Source organism: Strix uralensis, chromosome 30 (genome assembly GCF_047716275.1).
Source record: "Strix uralensis isolate ZFMK-TIS-50842 chromosome 30, bStrUra1, whole genome shotgun sequence".
NCBI lineage: Eukaryota > Metazoa > Chordata > Aves > Strigiformes > Strigidae > Strix > Strix uralensis.
The window spans coordinates 4275624-4299409 of record NC_134001.1 but is presented as its reverse complement, the minus strand read 5'-3'; the positions used below and the strand labels follow the sequence as shown (position 1 = coordinate 4299409).

At 46.6% G+C, this 23786-nt stretch overlaps 1 protein-coding gene across 1 annotated transcript in view; it reads right to left on the bottom strand.

Moving 5' to 3' along the window:
• LOC141935962 (E3 ubiquitin-protein ligase HUWE1-like) overlaps window positions 1-23786 on the bottom strand; it is a 65613-nt gene that overhangs the window by 8278 nt on the left and 33549 nt on the right. The window contains exons 2-9 of the mRNA XM_074852650.1: window positions 13522-13691; window positions 5946-5990; window positions 4806-5050; window positions 4595-4706; window positions 3397-3498; window positions 1288-1410; window positions 976-1205; window positions 398-444 (exon numbers count right to left, since the gene is read on the bottom strand). Of these exons, the coding sequence (XP_074708751.1) occupies window positions 398-444; window positions 976-1205; window positions 1288-1410; window positions 3397-3498; window positions 4595-4706; window positions 4806-5050; window positions 5946-5980 (894 nt within the window). The 5' untranslated portion in view covers window positions 5981-5990; window positions 13522-13691. The remainder of the gene's footprint in view (window positions 1-397; window positions 445-975; window positions 1206-1287; window positions 1411-3396; window positions 3499-4594; window positions 4707-4805; window positions 5051-5945; window positions 5991-13521; window positions 13692-23786) is intronic.

Genomic DNA, 23786 nt, shown 5'->3' with positions numbered 1-23786 from the left:
AAAATTTAGAGAGAACCAGAAAAAGGGTTGGGGTGACTAAAAACGGACAAGAATAACCAGAAAAAATTTGGGAAAACCAGAAGAGATTTGTCAGGAAGCAGAAGAGGTTTGGGGGGGACTAAAAAGGGGCAGAGAGAAGCACAAGAAATCTGGGGGGGAGCAGAGAAAAATCTGGGAAAACCAAAAGAGATTTGGTGGGAAGCAGAAGAGATCTGGGGGGACCAGAGAAAACTGGGGGCGGGGGGGGGGGGACACACGACACCAGAAGGAGGTTTGGGGGGGACTAGAATGAGATGGGGGGGACCAGAGAAGATTTGGGGGGACCAGAAAGGGCCAGGGAGGACCAGAATGAATTTAGGGGCGGGGGGGGTGTCACCAACCGCTCCCCACAACTCACCTGCTGCAGCTGCTGCTGGTTGACTTGGGGTTCCTTTGGGGACCCCTCTGCAGCCCCCCAAGTCCTTTCTGCACCCCCCCAAGTCTCCTCTGCACCCCCAAAACCCCCTCCACAGCCCCCCAAGTCCTTTCTGTGCCCCCCAAATCCCTTCTGTACCCCACTCTGCAGCCCCCAAGTCCCCTCTCCACCCCCAAACTCCCTCCCCGCTGCCCCCCAAGCTCCCAAAATCCCCCTCCGTGCCCCCAAAATCCCCCTCTGTACCCCTAAAACCCTCTCCACAGCCCCCAAGTCCCCTCTGCCATTCCAAACTCCCTCCACAGCCCCCTCTGCAGCCCCAAACCCCCTCCCCACCACCCCTCCACAGCCCCCCAAATCCCTTCTTCACCCCACTCTGCACCCCCCAAGTCCCCTCTGATGCCCCAAAATCCCTCCACAGCCCCCCAGCTCCCCCCTGCACCCCCTAAACCCCCTCCACAGCCCCGCAAGTCCCCTCTACAGCCCCAAACCCCCTCTCCACCACCCCCCAAGCCCCCAAAACCCCCCTCCACACCCCTAAAATCCCCCTCTGCCCCCCCAACCTTCTGGGTGACAAGGAATTGCAGGGCGCTGAAGTGGGGCTGGCCGTGAGCGGGGGCTTTGGCCGGCAGCGCGTGGGGCGACTCCAGCACCATGCTGGGGTTCACCGTTTTCTCCACCAACATCAATCAAGCGTCGAAAAACTCCCCCGGTACCGTCGGGTAAATCAGGGTGTTCCAAACCTTCCATCACTGGTACTTTACCCCCCATCGAGAGAGCCCAGTTGAAAGTCCTGGGTGGGAAAGAACAAAGGGGGTTAAATGGGGAGTCCCCCGAATTTCTAAGGGGGGGTTTTCGGGGGGCGGGGGTCTTACTCGAAGAGCGCGTTATGGCCACCGGAGCAGAGGAATTTCTGCAGCATGAGGTGATACGGGAACTTGCGCTCGTCAAAGAGCACGGGGGAGGTAAAACCCACCAAGCAGATGAAGAAGGTGAGGCTCGCGAGGAAGAGGAGACAGGGAGGAAGGTCAGGCTCTGCCCAGGGGCGTGGCCACGCCCACAAGGAGGACACCCCCAGAAATCGATGGGGAATGGGGGAAAGCCCCCAAGAGTGAGACACCCCCAAAAAACGGAAGGGGAACCCCCCTCAAAAGCATCAGGCACCCCCAAAAATGGATCGGGAACCCCTCAAAAGTGTTAAGACACCCTATATCCACACTCCCCCCTTTTTGGGGACCCCCTATCCAAGTTCTCCCCCCTTTTTAGGGATCCACACTCATTTTTGGGGACACCCCACACCCACACTCCCCCCTTTTGGGGACCCCCCCTCCATCCTCCCTTTCAGCGACTCCCCCACTTATGCTCCCCATCTTTTTGGGGACCACCTGTGCACCCCCTTTCTTTAGGGACCCCCACACTCCCATCCTTTTTCGGGGGGGCCCCCCAATCCCCACAGCCCCTCCTCTGCTTCCCCCCCCTCCTCTCGCTGCATTTTCCCCTCCACCTTGGCTGGGTTTTACACCCCCTGGGGTGTTTTTTGAGGGGGATTTTAGGCCCCCCCCCCCCCCCCATAATTTTGGGGTTCCCCCCCCCCCCCCCCCAACCAGAGAGCAGGGGCCTGATCTGCTTGATGCGGGTGGCCATGGCGGGGGTGATCTTGGCTTTGGGGTCAGCGGTGCTGGGCTCGTCCATGTCCATGGGGGCCAGCGCCTCCCCCTCCAGCCCCATCCTCTCTGGCAGCCCCTGCACTGGGGGGGGGGGGGGGAGGGGTGTGTGGGGGTGTGTCGCTGCTCCCCGCTCCCTCCCCTTTGCCCTCTGAAAAAAAAGGGGACACACACACCTCAGCACCCCCAAAGTGCTGCTCGAACCCCCAAAGAACCCCCTCAACGTCTCCCCCCACCCTCTTCCTCTAAAGACCTCCCCTCAAAGACACCCCCCCAATAAAGAATCCCCCTTCCACCAAAGACACCCCTAAATCTCCCATTTTTTTTTAAAGAGCTCCCCCATTTTTTCTGAAGAGCCCCCCTTTCCCTAAAGACCCCCCAACCCCCCCCATTTTTTATAAAGACACCCGTTTCCCTAGAGGAGCCCCCTAAACCCCCCTGCTTTTTTCTAGAGATCCTCCTTCCCCTAAAGACACCCCTAAATCTCCTTTTTCTTAAAGAGCCCCCCATTTTTTTGTAAAGAGCCCCTCTTTCCCTAAAGACCCCCCCAAACTCCCCATTCTTTCTAAAGACCCCCCCATGACAATCCACCTTTCCCTAAAGACACCCCGAAACCTCCCCATTTTTTCTGAAGAGACCTCCTTTACCTAAAGACCCCCCATTCTTTCTAAAGCCCCACAAAAAGGCCCCCCAACCCCCCCCCCCCGTTTTTTATAAAGAGCCCCCCCTTTCCCTAAAGGTCTCCTCTAACCCCCCCATTTTTTCTAAAGAGCCCCCTTTCCCTAAAGATCCCCCCCAAACCCCCCTCCCCTCCAAAGACACTCCCAAAAACCTCCCCCCTTCCTCTAAGCCCCCCCCTTTCCCCTAAAGCCCCCCAAAGACCCCCCTTTCCCTAGAGACCCCCCCAAACCCCCCATTCTTTCTAATCACCCCCCTTTCCCCCCAAACCCCCTCATAAAGACCCCCCTTCCCCTAAAGACCCCCCCAAGCTCCCCCCTTCCCCCAAAGCCTCCCCAAAAACTCTCCCCTCCCCCCAAAGCCCCCCCTTCCCCTCAAGCCTCCCCAAACACCTCCCCCTTCCCCACCAGACCCCTCCTTCCCCTTAAAGACCCCCCAAAGACCCCCTTTCCCCTAGAGACCCCCCCTTTCCCCAAGACACCCCAACATCCCCTTGACCCCCCCATTTCCCCTCAACCCCCAAACCCACTCCAACACCCCCCTTCCATTAAAACTCTTCTCTTTCCCATTAAACCCTCCCCACAAACCCCCCCATAGACCTCCCCACACCCCTAACCCCCCCCCTGCACCCCAAAAACCTACCTGCCCTCTTCCCGCCCTGGGGGGGGGCTGGGTGCTGCCTTCTCCTCCTTGGGCACCACCTTCTGCATGTCGGCCTGCCCGAACTCACACACCGGGGGGAGACTGGGGGGGCCCCCACAAAAAAGAAGGGGGGTCACTGGGGTACCCCGTGCTTTGGAGGGGCCTCCTCAGCACCCCAACATCCTCCTCATCCCCCCCAGGAACTCGCCAGCACCTGGAGATTCTTGTGAATCCTCCCTCCCCTACCCAAGATGCTCTTCAACACCCCCCTCCAAAATCTTCATCACCCCCCAAAGTTCTCCTTGACCCCCCCAAAATCCTCTTCAGCCCCCCCCCGAATCCTCCCCAGCCCCCTCAAAATCCTCCTCTAAACCTCCAAAATCCACTTCAACCCCCCCAAAATCCTCCTCAGCCACCTCAAAATCCTCCTCTAAACCACCCAAACTTCTTCTCAACCCCCTCAAACCTCTCTCCAGCCCCCCAAATCCACCTCAGCCCCCTGAAAATCTTCAATGCCCTCAAATCCTCCTCTAAACCCCCCAAAATCCTCCAAGCCCCAAATCCTCCTCTAAGCCCCCCAAAATCCTCAGTCCCCCCAAACTCCTTCTCAAACCCCCCACACCCCTCCCCAAATCCCCCTCAACCCCCCAAAAATCCTCTTCAATGCTCTCAAATCCTCCTCTAAACCCCCCAAATCCTCCTCTAAGCCCCCCAAAATCCTGTCCCCTCAAACTCCTTCTCAAAGCCCCCAAACCCCTCCCCAAATCCTGCTCAGCCCCCTCGAAATTCTCAACGCCCTCAAATCCTCCTTTAAACCCCTGAAAATCCTCCAAGCCCCCCAAACCCCTCCCCAAATCCTCCTCAGCCCCTTGAAAATCCTCTTCAATGCCCTCAAATCCTCCAAGCCCCCCAAAATCCTCAGTCCCCCCAAATCCTCAATGCCCTCAAATCCTCCTGTAAACCCCGTAAAATCCTTCTCAAACCCCCCAAACCCCTCTCCAGCCCCCCACAAACCTCCTCAGTGCCCTCAAATCCTCCTGTAAATCCCCCCAAAATCCTCCTCTAAGCCCCCAAAAATCCTCAGTCCCCCCAAACTCCTTCTCAAGCCCCCCTCAGCCCCATCAAAATCCTCTTCAACGCCCTCAAATCCTCCTCTAAACCTCCCAAACTCCTCCTCAACCCCCCCAAACCCCGGTACCTGTTTGGGGTGCAGAGCGAGAGCAGCACGGTGCTCTCCCACACCAAGGAGCAGTAGAGCTGACTGAGCCTCCCCAACACGCTCAGCCCCAACTGGGACCCCCACTGGTTCACTGAAACGGCCCGACAATAAAAACTGACAAAACTCCCCCCCCCCCCCGAAAAAGCGCCGCCCCTGGGGTTTTTTGGGGGCGTTTTCAAGGGGTTTTTACCTGCCCCACGCGACACGTGTGGACGAACATCATGATGCAGGCGTGCGAGGCGGTGAGGGCGTGGAGGAGGGGGGTGGCCTGTGCCGAGAGCGGGGCGTCGGGGACGCTGCCGGCCCCCCCCAGCTCCCGCAGCAGCACCAACCCCCCCGCGCCTCGATGGGCCGGTGCAGCGGCTCCAGCGCCGAGAGCACGGCCTCCAGCTGCAGCAGCCCCTCCTGCAGCCCCTTGGGCTCGTGGGACAGCGTCTGCAGGGGCACAGGGGCTGTTAGCGGGAGGGAAACGAAAGGGCAAAAAAACACCTGCGAGGAAAAGGCCAAAAATGGGGAGCGAGAGGGCAACATTTGTGACGAAAACGGCAATACTGGGGAGGAAAAAGGGCAAATGTTTGGAGGTAAAAGGGCGGAAAAGGTGGAGGAGGAAATACGCACAGATTGGGAGGCCAGAAACAAAAGTGGGGGAGAAACAAAAATTTCAAAAGGAAAAATCAAAAACTGGGAAAAAATCAAAAACTGGGAAAAAATCAAAAACTGGGAAAGGAAAACCAAAATTTGGAGAAAAAAACCCTGAAGTTTAGGAAGAAGAAACAATAATTTGGAGAAAAGAAAACAAAAATTTGGAAGGAAGAAATAAAAATTTAGAAGGGAGGAATAAAAACTTGGAAGGAAAAGATAAAGCACTAGAAGAGAGAAATAAAACATTGGGAGGAAAAAATAAAAAAAATTAAAATGGGGAGAAACAAAAAAACTGGGAGTGGGAACAGCAATTGGGAAAAAAATCAAAAATTCTGATGGAGAAACACCAATTTTGATGGAGAAACAAATCTGGAGGAGACAGGCAAAAATTTGGAAAGCAGAAATAAAAGTTGGGCACGCTACCCTGCTCCACAGCACAGGTTTAGAGAGGGGTGTCCCCGATGTCCCCACGCCTGCCAGGCTGCCTGGGGGCTTATTTTCCATTTTGCTGCAGCGTCTTCTCCTGGGACAGGCTGTGCTCAGGCCGTTTAATTACAGCTTCCTAAATACACTATAAGGTACCAATAACCTTGTGAAATAGCATGGTCACAGCTCCCTGGAGAAGTTACCCTATTCCAAAGGAAGAAAAAAGTATTTCTCACTTAAAGAAAAAAAGCAAACCGCTTACCTCCACGCCATCAAACTTGACTGGTACGTACGCATCTTCAACTGCCTGTAAAGGAACAGATAACGGCGTAAGAAAGTATTTTTTGCTACTTTCATGTTCTTCCTAAACTGTGATAAATACAGAATTTACACTGCTCAACTACTTAGTATAAACACTGAGTTGCTTCTGAACCAAAAAAATTGTTAGTAAGTTACAAGCAATATGGCACTAATATGGTCTAACACTGGCTTTAAAAGTTCCTTAGCCAAGAGATTCAGAGGCTGATCCTATGCTGTAATGAACCAGCAGTGCACAACGAGCCATGAGATTCCCCCAGAGCCTGGCCAGGGCTCAGGGGAGAAGCTCAGGGAGTTTCTCTGCTGGTCTAGTTGGATTATGTCCAAGGTCTCACATCAGGCCACAGCAACAGACAGCTGTCTCCGTGACCCTGTTATTTTATCCACACACAAAGGAAGGGAAAGATACATCCCAGACAGCTCCATCCCCCATGCAGGTTTCATTAGGGGTTACACACCGAGTTAGCAGTTTCGGCTCAGGGCCTGTTGCTCAGGCTTCAACACTTCCACCTTTCCCATCAGAATAGGTGGTTTGTTATAACTCAGTGTAATACCAGTTAGCACAATGGTTATCAGTTATAAAATGTACAGGATTCATCTACAGGTCAGCTCTGGCTTGGGCCTGTTGTCCAAGCCTGAGCACTTCAGCGACTGCTTGCACCAGTTCTTCTATAAACAATTCCTTACTGCAGCCAGGAGATTTCATTCAAAATTACTACCCAGTATAATTTTCAAAAGATTTCTCAAAGAATAGACAACTATTTATCTATGTGGGTCTTGTGCTGAAGACTTAAAGATCGTCCTCCTCTACAGGAGACAAACACTGAGCTTTTTGCTGTTATGAAGATGCGTGCGAGCCACTGGATATTTGCCAGGCAGTAACATTTGTTATTTCCAAAAAAACCATGGCCCCAGATGACAGGTTTTTCTCCAGATATGCCCCGATTTCCCCGTATGTGTATGGCACCAAGACCACACATAAGAAAAGAAGCAAATGAGAAACTCTGCCAGCTCCCATGATGCTCTGCAGGAGCTCAGCCTACTGAGCCATGCAGGGAAAAATTCAAAACTATCCAGCTACCTGTACTGGTTTGGGGAACCACGGGGGCAGAGGTTTCAGTAAATGGAATGTGAAGCTACTGGGATGATGGTGCCAAGAAATGCCATTTGATGGGTTACGTACACACCAGCAGTTGCTTCTTAAATAATCCGAGGGAAGGTATGTGTGCGTCGTCTGAGCAAAGACGTTTGCTGGAAAAACGCCTGAAGCTACAGAATTAGTTAATGCAATGAAGGACAAAGCTACCGAGTACCTGAAGCCAAGAAGAACACACCTCTGGGATCACGTTCACTTGACAGAAGTGAGAGTGACAGTGCAAAGGTGGCGACATTTAGCAGGGAGCCCAGAGAGCTGCTCCTCTGACACCAGCGTGCGTCCGGACTTGCCTTCCCACACCGAGATGGACCCACGGCCACCACTGACGACAGCGTGAAAACACCCTGTAGCCAAGAGAGTCCCTCTTAGCAGGCCAGGTCCCGGGAGCTGGGAGCGTCAGTGCCGAGGACTGCGGGGACCTGCGGGTCCCCCTGCAGCTGCGCTCAAGGGTTCAGATTCTCAACGGGTTTGAGGTCCGAGAACAGGCTGAGGCCAAGACTCGCTGCAGTGCGAGCGGTTGTGTCCGGAGCCCCTGAGCACACCGCAGTGGGGTCACCGCGGCTGGGCCTCTCCGAGCTGCGGAGGGGACAGGTGGCCGTTTCCAAAGGCACAGGTCGCTCCGTTCGACGTTCCTGATGTGCTCAGCGAGGTGAGCGGAGACTTACGTCACGTCTCACACAAAACGTTCTGTTTGTGTCAAAGAATGAGCCCAATGACTCAGTTCACCAGAGGATGCTCGTGGTGGAAAATTAATCCTTCAGTCTAAGAACTGTCATTTCCTGGAATAACAGATAATAATATCAATTATATTCAAAACGCAAGAATCCCCAGCTGGTAGCTCTGGATAGGTGATCTTCGCAGGATGAGCTGTTGCCTTGGAAGTAAAACAGCAGTAAGGAATCTTTGAATAGAGAGTATTTGTTCTGCTACCCCCAGAGTTCTTGGGCTCATTAGTAACACAGCAACAGTATCCAGTTTTTTCAGTGTTGCATACATTAAGCTGAGTGTATACATACAGCTGCATATTTACAGAGCTGCGTGTGGTTTTATTGCACTATTCAATCAAATATATTCAATATTTCTGTGTCGACTTTTCTGAAATAGAAAGAAATACACAACGAAATTGTCCCGGAGTGATGCCACAGAAATATTTACGCTACTGAGAAGATGTGAGGCAGGATCTAACAGAGAAGAGGAAAAATATCACCAAAAAACGCAGATGTCACACAGTTTAATCAGAATGGAAAACGATGCACGTTTTCAGTCTAAATTTCTATGATATTTATTTCCTGTGGACTGTTTGTACACAACAATCCTGAAACAGGCTGCCATTCTCAGGTCCACCTGCAATTAAGCTGATTGTTTCCACATGGAGTGACCCTCTTAGAAATTAAAACATTCCAGAGAAGCAGAGGGTCCAACAAGCAACTAGGAAACTGCTTTAATGAACACTGAACCTCTGATTTAACTCCCTTAACAACAGAGCAAAGGAATACCCCGGCTATTATTCATTACTAGACTGTAGTGATATAAATGTTCACTCTCCCTTTCTGATTTTTTTTTTAAAATCATACTGAGAACTTGTTTACTCCAGGAAATAACAGATATCATTATACTCCTGTAATTATGTAGAACATTTCTCAGGAATGGGTAAGCTTACTCCAGAAGGGTGGTAGCTTTTTCCATTTTAGCTTATTTTGCTTTGAAGACAATTCACGGCAGAAAATTCAATTAATTTAAAATTAATCCTTCCAAAGCTAAAGTCTCTTCTCCCTGTTTTTATAACTGAGGATTATTTTTACAAATTCACCCATTAGGTACCAATTTTGAATGACTGTCCCGTGCAGATGCAGGACACATACGCAGGACAGCATGAACAGTCACCTACATCTGCCAGACAAATTCAGATGCGCCTGCTCAGATTCATGTGTGCCCACTGGTGCAGCCAGATGCTGAATTCAAGAATGAAGCCAAATCAAATGGTTTGACCCCACTTACGACTTTGCCAAATCCCGTTTTCTACCAACAGACATTTTGCATGCGTGCAGCCGAAAAAAAAAAAAAAAAAGTCCATCTAGTAACGAGCAAAGGGAGGAAAAGCAGCCTGATTTTGTAGACCCCGAGCTACGACTATCCGGAGCTACGAGGGTACCCCACGGGCCGGGTTGCTCCTCTCCGCGGGCACCCAGCTCTCACGCTCTTCTCTTTGCACCGGCCGGCGCAATAGATACTGAATGTTTTGTTAATCAGACCTTCTCAATCTTCAGAAGTATGTCATGGAAAACGTACTGACCTGAGTGAACCACAGCAATTCCCAAATTATCTCCCCAAGGTAAATTATATCTAGTAAGGAAGCTGCAGGTAATTTCCACAAGTTACCAATGAAGTTCCACCCTCCCTTTTGGTCACCTCGTAAGGGAGGAGCAGCTTCTCTGGGCCAGAGGGGCAAGGCTCTGCTTTTATTTATTTTCTGACATGAACAAAACCTGCTTAGAGATGTAGAGCTCCGAAGAAATCATTTCTATAATGCTATCCAGGTTGTACTCCTCTCTCTCTGCCTTCAGTATCACCGACACAAGAACACCCCACGTTCTCTCTCACACACACACTGGAGACGCTTGTTGCGGAGACAAACCCCTGCAGGTGAGTGAAGCCTCAGCTCCTTGTGGAGGCAGATCAGATGCAGCAGTCCTGCCATCCAGACCCCTCTCAGCACAGGCCTCCCAACAGCTCTTCAGACACCCCAGCAGAATTCCTACTTCTCATTTCCAACACAGCCATCCACAAACCCCCACCTCTGACTCCACTCACCCACACACCATAAATTCTCTCACACAATTTGGGTTCAAAGAAGTGACTGCAGAAGCCTGGACCTTAAGTACCGTGAGAAGAGGCTGAGCAGGGCATAAATACACACTGCCTTTTCCACCTTCTGCTTCAAATTTACGACAAATCCACAAGAAGAGTTTATCTAAGAACACAGCATGCAGGGTAACTGATCTCACAATTTAAAGAGTCATCAAAATTTTACATTCAGATACCAGTACAAAAACCCAAATTCATTTCCGGGGTTGTGCCGCTGCAAAGGAGATTTAAAGTCTTGCCTGATCTTTACTGAAATACCAAACAAAATGAAGCCTTTAAAAATCTGCTTTGGGGTCTTCTTTAAAATGAATATTGCTAACCCCAAATCTGAGCGAGACAATACCTATAACACCTCTCCTCATGGATTCAACCTATGCTGACACTCTGGCCGCAGAGCACATCTCTGCCCAGCAATCATCCTTGCTGTCTGCAAAAGCTTTTGCAGGATGCAAAGACTGAACAGGCGTTTCCTTCCCTGAAAATCCCTCCACTGCTGCTACTACAAAAGGCTAAAGAGAGAACTTCATCGACCTTACGGCGAACAAGACGTCCAGGTGGCGGTTTCCCCCTTTCTGCTCGAACAGATGCTTTTTGAGGGAGAGTTACATGCAACGGCCCAGCAGAAAGTGAATCTAATTAACTTGTACCTACTCGTTCAGAGCCTCCAAGTCAAATTAACTGTGACACCAGCAACACAAAGACAAATGTAAAACCATGCTTCTCCATGGAATTCCGACACAGTCTTGTACGTCACAGATGCATTTAGGACAATCTAGTACAGATAAAGCCGAGACGTGTGAGACACTTGCCAGCCTGGGGCTGCAAACCAGACGTGTATTTGCGCTGCTGTAGCTGCATCCCAGCCCGCAGGGAGAGGAAGGAGGGTCTGAAGGACGGGAGAGACTACATAAGCCTGGTTTTAAACAAACTTTCCACATATTAAGCTATCAGGTTAGATCTTCCTCTCGGGAGTCAATCTAATAACTGTGACATAGCAGGATACTTACGTGATTAATGCTTTTTTGCTATGTTACATGCTTGGATCGACACTGTAAAGCCCCAGGAACTGTTTCACAATGTACCTTACGCTGCCTGTGGTATAAAGCGGAGGGATCACTCAGCAGGTAACAGCGACACGAAGCCTCGCTCACTCACGCGGCAGAGCGCCTGTTGCGGGAGGATATTGCACCTGCACAACTCTGTGAGAGTTATATCCAGCAAAGCCGTTTATTTTTCCAATAGTACATACTTATGCTCTCACCAAAGCTCTTACTTCATAATTAGCAAATCAGCAATTAGGCAGCTTTTCTCCTATCAGCATCAGACCGCTCTAACATGCGCTGTGCAGACCAATCACCTTCTCGTTCATGCGGCGGTAACTTCTCACAGTTCAGCGCTTTCCCACAGCTCAGTGTTGCAGCTGTCCGTGGTTTTTCCCTGCCACCTTGGCACAACTCAGCAGTTTCTGATCTTTCTCCCAAGGCCTGTTTCTCATCAAAGCCTGGCTGTTGATTCAGAGGCTGTGCAGGGCTGACAGGCCGACGTCTCCCACGAGCGCCCTCTTACTCTCTCATGTAATGAAGGGGAATAAACCACGTACAAAAAAACCCCACTAAACCAAAGGAAGCCTACTCATGCCTCTTTTACACTTGCACAGTCCTGGAGCAAGAAGAGGCGGAGGAAAAGCTGCCCTGCGTGCCACTCCTGCTGTGCAGCTCCCCGTCCCCTGTGGCTGCGTAACTGCAGGCTGCTGCCAGCGGGGTAGAGCTGCTCTTCTCCTCCATCTCCAGACACACTCTCCCCAACAAGATACGGTAATTGTGTGGCCCCAGGCTGAGCCACACCACCTTTCTGCTCTGGACAAAAAAGTAACCCACCAAAAAAAAAGTAAATTTTCTAACAGCTGGGTGCATCTGTGCTACGTGCCTCACGGTCACACAGCCACCACATCCGCCACGAGGAGATGAGCGGAAACACGTCTCAGCGGGAAAAAGGAGCAAGACCGTCCAGGAGCAGCGCATCATTAAATCAGGCTGGGCACCGCGCAGGAACTATCCCTGGTTTCCTTTCTCAACTGTATCAATGCGTTCAGAATGAAAGGCGAATGCATTTCCTTATGTTAGAGGATGAGGCAGGTGGCTATAGTTGAGACTTTTAACTGAAAGGATCGTCTCCAAAATGATCTGACACATGTAAGAAGCTCTCACATGCCCACGCTGCTGGTACGGAAGGCGGCCCTGGGAGGAGGTATGCCAGTGTTTGCTTTTTGTTGAGGGGAGGTCTTGGAATTTTTAAGTTGAACTTCGAACTCAACTTTGAACAAGGGAACAACCTGCATGTGATCACACACTGGATATACAGCACCAATTCTGTAACGAATTCTGTTGGTGTAAGGGTTTCAGATGCACTCCTCTAATCTTCTTGAGTAATTCACAATACCGAAAAAGAATAAAGAAGTGTGAATGAAGTCACTTAAAGCTTGCTGCTCACCAACTTGCCGTACAGTGGCTGCATGGACCACAGAAGAGGTCAGAAGGATGAAGACAGTCAAGAAATAACACAGACCTCCCATCAACAGCCCTTTTCTTACTTTGAAAGTCATGGGCATCACACACTTGTGCAGAACAACAGAGCAGGGTTTGTGCTGGGAGAGCAAGGCAGCACCAGATGTATGGGAGAGGTGAAGCAGCAACTATGCGTGGACTGAGTAGAGATTAAAATGGGTCTGGTTTTCTGTCATCTCAGAGTCTGTGTGGGATGCTAGGACACACTGGGTGTCCAGAAAATGTTTGCTTTGCCTTTGTAAGTAAATAAATCTAGAGATACGGCATTGCATTCTTATTATCTTACATCTCTGCTCAAAAACATGTTCTGCAAGAGCACCACATAGAGTAAATAAAACAGCATAAGATGAATTATTCATCATGCATCTGTATCCACTCATTATTCTTCTAAAAGAAATAAACTCACTTCCAGAGTCCAAAAACTGTCTGTCTGCTCAGAAGTTGTGACAACATTATTTTTGCTTTCCCCTTCAAATCACAAGAAAGATTGTGTATCACGCTGAAGCAGAGGCTAAAGCCATACCCGGAATGGAGCGGGACATCTTTGTTCAGGACTAAACCAGGACTAAAACCACAGATAAATGTATTCAGCTACCAAAGGGCTGGGCGACCTGATACATGAGAGAGCAAGGAAACTCAACTCCAAGCAAAATTTAGCTCCTTCATCCTTTGAAACCCACCCACACAAGTAACCTACAGCACTGGCAGCCATCCACCCCAGAAGGCTGTGGCTCCTGGCTGAGGACCCTGAGGACCACGCCCTCCTGCTCCCTCCGATGCCGAGTAACACCTCCCTTGTAAGCATGGATACAACGAGGGCATCACCTAGCCGAAGCCTACGAATGATTGCATGTTCTTTACGTTTTTTCTTCCCCCCATTTCTCTTACTCAGATCTACTTGGGCCAGACATTTCAGAACGACCCTTGGCACGTACCTTCCTGCAGTCGGTGCATCCCAGGCTCCACGGTGATTTGGACGCAGCAGACCTCCCGGGTTTGTACGCCACCTCCACACAGATCTACGTGCTTCTCATAGCGGGGGTCCTCCTGGTCAAGGAGGAGAGACGCTTGGCAAGCTTTCCATTTGGAAGGCCTCCAGGCAAACCTTTGGAAATAAAAGAGAGCAGGTAAAACAAGAGTTTTGAAAGGTTATGGGTGAGAGAGCAGTACTTTATTGGATGACAAAACACAATTGTTTTAACCTTTATAGCAGCACTTCCCTATCCAAAACAGGGAAGGTTTTGAACCGTTCTGAATGCTAAATTTACAAGGGTTAAGTATTTGCTATTTGTCTGGAATACTTGTGCAAAGCTTTTCACACAGCACTAACCTCCAAAGCATTCTGAAACACTGAATCACCATGCCCACGCTGCTGGTAGGGACGGCGGCCCAGGAGGACAGGGCACCTCTCCACAGCCGGGCTCTCTCTGAGCAGCTCAGGAAGGCTCCTGAGAAGTGCTGAGCCTGGTCAGAGAACACACGCTCAAATCCACACAGTACAGTGCCAGAAAATCCTGGTGTGAGCTAAGCTACACTGATAACAACACAGCTTCATTTTTTTCCCTTTTTCTAAAGTTGTCTCCTATTCTGTAATCAATGGCCCAACCTTACAGGCTGCTGGAATAAACAAACACTACCTGCTCTTTGCGCTTGGCTAATAACATTAGGGTCTAATAACGGACACAGTCTTGCCATGTTCCTAACGGCATCCAAATACTTTTTTCCCTTAGGAAACTGGCAAACAGTGTTAACAGGCATACTTTCAAGGATTCACAATTTTAGGGTTCTCAAGGGCTGCCAGGGCTGTTTTGGGTGCTGGCAATACCATATATTCCATCTGTGCAGCAGAGGCTGCTTTGGCAGAAGAAACCCCACCAGCCCCTTCTGCACTGGGGTGGCAAGGAAGACGAGCAATATTTGCCTGCCACACCACTGACCAAAGGGAAAGGGAGCTGGGAGACCTGTAATCCAAACACTCTCAGAGCTTTGGTGTCTCCAAAACTTAATGCACCTGTCGCGAATGAAAGTATTGACACAGTAATATTTAGTAACAAATCTAGGTTTATTAATAACTAACAGCAATTTATTATTATAAAATAATTCAGAAACACTAAAAGAAAGAAAAGCAACTTATTCAGATTCTAAAATGACAAGATTCACACTAACTTACTTAACGGTACCTTTATATACACATGCATGCACATAACAAAACGGACAAACATACAGAAACAAAGGTGTTTGGACTCAGTGGAATGAACACAGAACGCACACACACACACAGAAACAAGGGTACGTACCCACCCACACACACACACACACACAGAGTAAAGAGAAGCGAGCTCAAAGAAAATTTCCCTCTCGAGTTTAGAGCAAATCCTCACAATGCCTTGGCATTCCTCAACGGGCGATAATTGAGACTCGAGCGGGGGACTTCGCCCTGGCCTTCCGTCTGGAGCAGACGACACCTTAAGGGTTTGGTACCTGAGAGGCGTCCCAGCTCAGGGGAGATGCTGGTCACAGGCCCGCTGCGATCCAGGAGAGCTCAAAGGGTCTCCCTGGTGGTCGCCATTTATAGGGTCCAAGATAATTGACTTTTGTCAAATACCTTCTGGTGCCTTCCAGCAGTTACACAAGAATTTGATGAATGTGCAACTCTGTTATTGTTCCCATTTGACCCCATCCCAGGCACAGGTGTGCCAGGCCCTTAGGAGTTGATGGGCCATTTTAACCATTTCCGAGCAATGGGGAGGGGCAGGAGCCAGGCTCGTTAACATTGTTAGTCCTTATCTCCACAGATTGGTGTATAGCTCGGGGGATGTGGGTGGAATCGCACCTAGCACCAAGCAGCCCAACAAAGGGGGCGGGGGGGGGGGGCAGGCGGTAAGAATTGCACCACCACAGCACCACATCCTCTGTTTCAATTAAAAATAAATGCTGGCTTACATTTGCACTACCTAGGCAGAGATTGAAATCTTAGGGCTACAGAAGCAGCTGGCTCTCAGCACAAAAACAGAAGAAAAAAGCCCAACTGCTATTGGACACTCTTTCTAAAATGTTACTTACTGAAATGAAAAAAGCAGCCACTGTTCCTTTGTTTCATGTGCTTTTAATAAAAGCAAAACAAATGAGAAACAAAACTTTTGATAAGAACACTAGAAAATAAAATCATCTTCTTTTCCAATAGCTTGGGGATTTGTTTTCAAGCCTGAGCACTGAGGCTTGATTCCTCCATCTGCTGGGAGGAACAGGGACACACATCTCTCCCAGATCAGAACCATAACCATCGAATAGCATATCACAGCACAGCATTTCCACCTCTGGACTGCGAAATTTGGTATGCATCCAGAGAACAGAAGAATGTCAACACTACAAACTGCAAATAATTTTTCCTAAAAACATAGAACAGCACAGTGGTTAAGCACAATCCACTAAGAAATGTATTGTTATAGACTATCTTGCCAAAATGATGCAAGTTAGGACAAATTAAATTTCAATTATTTATTTTAGCAAGCGGCAATAAGCAAAACAGCGCTGGGCGGCCGGGGAGTCCCTGCTCCACCAACGGCGCGCACTCACTTCCCGAGGGTCCGTCTTTTTTATATCCTCCGCCTTCCGTTATCGGGTCTCTCTGAGAGGTGTATCCTGCGTCTGCGCACTTTGCAGCTAGGGGGTCGCTCCATCCGGGTCTTCCTCACGTCACCAGCTTCTCGTATTTCCTACTTTCCTGAGAGTGGCTCACAAAGTCTTTGTTTATATCTTACAGAATATAGACACTACCCCCTTTTTTTTTTTTTTTTTTTTTTTTTTCTTCTCCCCTTTGTCTTTCTCCCCTTTGTCCTTCTTCCCTTTCTCCCTCTTTTCAGTCTTTTGCCTAGTAGAAGTCCTTGCTTCAGCATTTCAACTTAGATAAGCACTTACAGTCAGTTAGTCGTTACACAGTGTAATAGTTAAGATTAAGCTTAGGCCAACATAGTTTATGGAATAACATGTCACGAGCTCCCAGTATCTTCAATGGAATTTGATGAACAAACAGTTTACTGTCTATCACAATCCCCCCTTTTTCTTTTTATCATTTTGTTCATCAAATCGTTGCAATTCTTGTTGACTTAACAGGAGAGTTTTTTTCAATTTAAAGTCATCATCTAATTGATTGTTTTTGGTTTTAATGAGTATTGGACGGGTGACAGATATCAGATATGTTACCCGTTGCATCATTCTCCAAGTTATGACATATAATATTATTGACAAAGTCAAACTGATTAAGATTAATATCAAGAGAACCACAATGGGGTGACACAACTTGTTCAAGATGCCTGTAGTAGTAGGTGACCATCCAAAAAGGGTGTCCCACCAGTTATGTTCTGTATTCTTTTTCGCTCTTTCCAAGACTCGGTGTATTTCTTCCACATTGTGATGAACAGTTATTAGAGTTTTCTGTCCGTTTTTTCTAACTTTCTCTAAAATTCTAACTAAGTCTTTGTGTTGAAGTAACTGCTTAACCAAAGTGAGATTCATTCCAATGGGTGTAGGTTGTAGATTATGTATTAATGTATAATTGGATTGTAGGAGTTGGTAAGACGTGACCGGGGTTAAATAGGAAAAGTCACATCCGATTACCTTTGTGAAGTTGTAAACACAGAGATTTGAATAATTTTTTGTCTCTATTATGATCTTGTTTACGGTTAAGAATTCACAAACCGTCCTCAAACATATACAACCTTTGTCAATATATATAAGTACTGTTTTAGGATTTTCATTGGGATGGACCTCAAAGTGACAAATATTTTGTTCGGTATCTAAACAAATATCTTGTGCCTCAATTGCATTGCCTTCACAAATGAATCCTTGTTGTTCCCGTACAATGCAGGACTCTAGATTGACAGTTTGCCATTTTTCGTTTACCTTTCGGGCCCATACTCTATGCTCAGAAGGATAGAGTATGGTTCCGTTGTGATTCAGCCCTAATGCAATGATAGGATAAATTTGGTATATGGTGGCATTGTAAATAGTGAGTATAAAGGTAGTAGCTGTGTTTGTGATGGGGTCATAGGTAAAGTTTACCAGGTTCCACCAGGATTGGAGTTTCTTTTCAAAATTAGTAGCACTGTCCCAAATTATTCTCCGAATTTCAGTAGGAAGAATACCTTCTTCACCTTCTCTTATAATTGAGGTAGCTATCGACTGCATCCATATTTGAGCCTGGATGCAGCTGAGAGCTAAAGAGAGGTTATTTTGGAGCACACTGAGTGCATCTGTAATCAATTCATGATCTTTTATATTTACCTTTTCCCCTTTTGGTAATATATTCGACAACAGCCACTGGTTAGCTCCTAAAGTTAATAAGGAAGATCGCAAAGGTCTTTGTATATTAGTTAAATTACTAATTGAGGTAGCCAATTTGTTCATTATCACCTCCGAATCAATATTATTTAAAACTCCCAATCCTGTTCCCAAAGCACCGGTTAAGTTTCTCTGCGTTCTTTTTGTGTGAGGAGTTTGTTTTTGCAGCCAGGTTGTCCATCCCTCGTAAGAAGTCTTTAGGAAAGGTGAACATGCTGGTTGAATATTTGAAATATTATTTTGCATTAACAATTCAACTTGTTTGAGAGACCACGCCGGGTTAAACAGCATTTGTTGTTTACCTGTATTTCTAATTGCATATGGTCCAATTTTAAAAATTCTTGGGCTAAGCACGACTGTTGGTTGTGTTGGAACAGTATGAGTAGTCTGAGTAGTCTCTTTGGGAGCGTGGGTTGTGGTTGTTGTAGTTTCCTCCTGTATATTCAATGGAAATCGGAAAGATATAGCTTGATCTCCTGACCTGGTCCCTCCCAAACAAACTATGGACACCGGTTGGGTTGCAGTAAATGCATACCAACAGGTTTCCGACTCACAACGGGTTTGAGTTATTTTAGATTCCGTTTTGTCTCTGATAACGATTTGAGTAAAAGGGGGCTGACGGACGGTTTGAATTAAAGGGTGCCGACTTATTATCACATTTACGTTGAATACTCTGCAGCCTATTTGTATCTCATCTCCTTTTTTAGCTGTCCAGGTATGGGATGAATTCTCCCATTTATATGTTTGGAGTGTTAGGTTATTGCTTAGTATGGTAGTTGCTAACTCTGTCCCATACAAATCTGCATCCATACTTCCTGTATGTCCATAATAAGCATCTGTCCAAGGTCATATAATTTGATTAGTTAGGGTATGTTCAAAAGGTTGGTGGGATTGGTTAGTCGTTCTAGTCCATCCTGGTAGTGTATTCATTGTAGCTAATACACCTAGCCAGACTATCCAATAGTTCCAATAGAAGGTTGACGGGATTCTATAGATTTGCATATTTTTTTCTTAGTCTCTTTTGTATCGGGGTGTCTGACACTCTCGTCTGGCCCTTCTCCCTTAGAGGTTCTTTTTTCTTCAGAGTAGGGCAGTAAAGTTTTCCCCACTTTGATACGTCTCTGCCTCCTCTGCCTACTCTGTTGCTTAGAGTAGCAGGGTGTTCCATCTTCTCGGCAGCAGCCGTATTCTTCAGGGGTACGTTTGCCTCTATTCCGGGACACATAGGTCTCCCAGTTTTTATCTTTGACCTCAGGTTCACGACAGGGGACCCAGGAGATGTGTTTTCTACAGATCACCCTTAGGATCTGAGAGTGCTATTGAGTAGGTCAATTAGAGTGAGTGCACTCTCTTTCAGGATTTATCCCTTTAGTAAATATTTTCTACCAAGTTTTAGAATCTCCAGTTTTAGGGCCTGATTAGTTAATCTCCGTTCTCGTTAATAACACTGATTACAACTAGACCGAAGATTTATTCCATGTGCATTATGAATCCCCCAGCCTTCTTTACATACATTACACTTTACACTTTATGCATATAAAAGGAAAACAAATATAAGTTTCAATTGGACAAAAATATCAGGGTCTCACTCATCGAGTCCTTCGTAGGTTCTTATCTCACAATGTGTAGAGAGTTCTTTCAGGTTTTCCGAAGGGTGACTCGTAGATCCCCAGGAGGGCTGGTCACTTTCCAGGCCGGATCCTGTATAGGTCCCTTTACTCGGCTTGCGTGTGTCCACCTTTTCTCAGCAGTCCGAACAGCAGTTTCTGTAGTGATAAGAGCAACATAGGGTCCTTCCCAACGGGGGGTCAAAGAAGATTCTTTCCATGATTTGATTAGTACTTTATCTCCTGGTTGGATTTGATGCATGGCCACATTCAATGGAGGTCTTTGTACTACCATCTTCCGAGCCTGTAGTTGTTTTCTCCTTGTCATTAGCTGTATCAGGTAGGACTTTATCTTTAATTCTTCAAGTTGGGGGTGATCCGGTGGCATTTCTAAATCATCAGGCATCCCATATAGCATTTCAAAGGGAGAAATGCCTACATCAGTTCGGGGCTGAGTTCTGATATTTAATAAGGTTAAAGGGAGACACTTTACCCATGACATTTTAGTTTCTAACATTAGTTTGGTAAGTTGTTTTTTTATTTCTCCGTTCATACGTTCAACTTTCCCTGAGCTCTGCGGGTGCCACGGAGTGTGGTACTGCCACTGTGTACCCAGTGCAGCCAAAGTCTCTTTGGCTATTCTGGATACAAAGTGTGGACCTCTATCTGAGTCTATTGCTTCTATTGCTCCATACCGAGGTATAATTTCTTCAAGTAATATCCTTGTTACTGTGTGAGTTGTGGTTTGGGCTGTGGGAAAGGTTTCTACGAATTGAGTTAAATGATCTATAATTACTAATAGGTAATTATACCTCCCCACCTTTGGTAATTCAGTAAAGTCTATTTGTATTCTTGCAAAAGGTTTATGAGTCAATTCTCGCCCCCCATATACTCGTTTTCTTATTTGATGTTTATTTATTTTTTGACAAATGAGACATTCTCTTATCACTCGTTTGGCTATATCATATATCCCAATGTACATGTATTTAGTTGTAAATTGATTCACTAATGCCTGAGTTCCCCAATGAGTGTTTTTATGGAATTGCTGCATTATCTTGGTAGCTATGGGTTTTGGGAGAACTTCTCGGTCGTCCGGGAGTTCCCATTTTCCATTAGCTTTCTGTTTAATTCCCATTTGATTTAATTTTGCTTGTTCTTGAACAGTAAAACTTAAAAGTTCATAGGATTTTCCATGGAAAAAGCACCACTTAAACCCTGGTCTTTCACATACACATTCTATACCGTCTATTCCGTATTCTTTCCAGCAACCATAACAGGGGAGGTAATTATCTCCATAATTAACACACCGCTTTCTGTCCTCTATCGGATCATCCAAGTCCAGTGCTGATAGCGCTGTTCTTTTTGCCTCTTGATCAGCAAGGTTATTCCCCCGTACTAAAGGATTTAGCCCCCTCTGGTGTCCTTTTACGTGTATTACCGCAATTTTGCTGGGTCTTCGTATAGCTTGCAAAATTTGTGATATTAACTTCTGATGTACTAGGTTCTTCCCCCGAGAATTGATTAAACCTCTTTCTTCCCATATTTTCCCAAAGGTATGTACTATTCCGAAGGCATATCTAGAATCGGTGTATATAGTTCCCACTTTTCCATTTAGTAATTGTAAAGCCTTTAATACTGCATATAATTCACATGCCTGTGCTGACCAGCTGGGACTCAAGGGTCCTGATTCTATCACCTTAAAAGTTTTTCCATCAATTATGGCATACCCTGATTTTCTTTTCCTTTCTACCACTCGAGAGGATCCATCTACAAATAATTTTTCTCCTTTCCCTAATTCCTCCTCTTCCAAATCTGGTCTTATCTTAGTCTGCTCCTCGATGTTATGGAGGCAATCATGAAAAAGATCTTGACTAGGTTCTCCATACAAAAATTGGGCTGGATTTTGTAACGATGTTGTTTCAAGGGTCAGGTGGGGGGACGTAATGAGGATTGTCTCATATTTTACTAGTTTAGCATCGGTTATCCATTTTTCTGCTTTTTGCTGTAACACACCTCTAATATTATGGGGTGATAGTACCCTTAATTCACTACCAAAAGTTATTTTATGCGTTTCCTCAACTAACAAAGCAGTTGTCACCACAACTTGTAGGTACGTAGGCCATCCCCGACTTACGGGGTCCAGTAATTTTGAGATATATGTTACTGGTTTCTTTTTTCCTGTCCATTCCTGGGTTAATACTCCAAATGCAGTTTCTTCCTCTGTGTTGACAAATAAGAAAAATGGTCTTTTTAGGTCGGGCAAGCTCAGAACAGGAGTATTTACTAATTCAGTTTTTAGTTCTTTTAACCGTTGATCATCTTCCTGAGTCCATTTTAATAATCCATTTTTAGTTATTTTGGTGTATAAAAACTTTACCTTTCCACTATACCCTTCGATCCACTGCTTACAATATCCAAATAGCCTTAATAGTTGTCGGACTTGTTTTTTAGTTTTTGGATTTGGTAGGGAAAGTATCCCTTTCACCCTTTCTGGATCCAATTTCTTAGTTCCTTGACTTAATCGATGCCCTAGGTATTTAACTTCCTTTTCAACAAATTGCAATTTGGATTTTGACACTTTCAGTCCCTTTAAGCTCAGGAAATTTAACAACTTGATGCTTTCTTCCCGAACCCTTTCCTCATCCTCCCCTGCTATTAAAAGATCATCTACATACTGGACTAGGGTAAGGGTATCTCCTATCTGGTAATCCTGCAAAATTTGTTTTAAAGCTTGCCCAAACAGGTTTGGGGATTCAGTGAAACCTTGGGGTAGGACTGTCCACCGGAGTTGAGTTTTCCTGTGGGTGTCTGGGTCCTCCCACTCAAAAGTAAAATAGTTTCTACACTCCTCTTTTAAGGGACATGCCCAGAAAGCGTCCTTCAAGTCTATTACATTGTACCACCGGTCGTTCGGGCCTAATTGACTTAAGAGAGTGTGTGGGTTAGCTACTACAGGGAATTTAGTTACAGTCCTTTTGTTAATTTCCCTTAGGTCATGGACTAATTTATATCCACCATCTGCCTTCTTGACAGGTAAAATGGGAGTATTAAAAGGGGACATGCAGGGTTCCAATAATCCCTGCTTTATTAATCTCTGAATTTCTGGTTTTAATCCTTGCCTTCCCTCCAGAGGTATGGGATATTGCTTAATCCTCACCGGTACTTCAGGATCCCGGATGGTTACCATAAAAGGTTCAACATTCAATTTTTCCACCGTATCCGGAGTGTACCACACTTCAGGGTTGATTTTAGTCTCATCTTCAACCCGTAGGGGGCATAGTTTGATTTCAAGTTTGTGTTCTGTTACTTCCAAACTAATTCCTAATTCAATCATTAGATCTCTCCCCAGTAGGTTATAATCTGCCTCAGGTACTAACAATAAGGATCCCACCCCCACTTTAGAATCTGTTTCAAGGAGTACATCTTTAATTACCGGTATTCCGAATGGTTCTCCTTTCGTCCCAACTACTTGTACTTTTTCTGATGAAATCTTACATCCTTGGGGCAATGATTGAACAGTAGATCTCTCCGTTCCTGAATCTACTAAAAATTCTACCTCCTGTTGCTGAGGACCTACTTTTAACTTTATCAAGGGCTCAGTTCGTTCTCGGGTCCTCAGCAAATAGAGCCCCTGACACCCCTAATCTTTTTTAAACATTCTCTCATCCATCATTCTCCTTCTGCAGCTCTTCTTTGTGTGACCTTTTCTTCCGCAATAAAAGCAGACAATACTCCCTTTTTCTCTCTTTCTCTCCGGTTCCTTTGATCTATAGCCTGTTCTTTGACCTTCTTGTTTTTTCCCAGCACTGTTCACTCTCTGTCCTTCCCTTATCGTAGTTACCATCATTCTGGTATGTTTCTTTTGAGTCTCGTCCTCCCTTCGGACATAGACTTTCTGTGTTTCTCTCAGTAATTCATCCAACCCCCGATCCTGCCAATCTTCTATTTTTTCTAGCTTCTTTCTAATATCTATCCATGTTTTTGCCACAAATTGTGTCTTTAACAATGCTTGTCCCACTGGGGTATTAGGGTCTAGTCCTGAGTAAAGCTGAAGATTTTTCCTCAGTCTCTCTAACCACTCAGTAGGAGTTTCATCCTTTTTCTGATGTTCACTAAAGGTTTTATTTATATTTTGTCCTCTAAGGACTGATTCTCTTATACCCTGGATTACAATCGTCCTCAGGTCTTGTATATGACCTCTATCGATTTCATTTTGATTATTCCAATTAGGTCGATTTAGAGGTCATTTTACA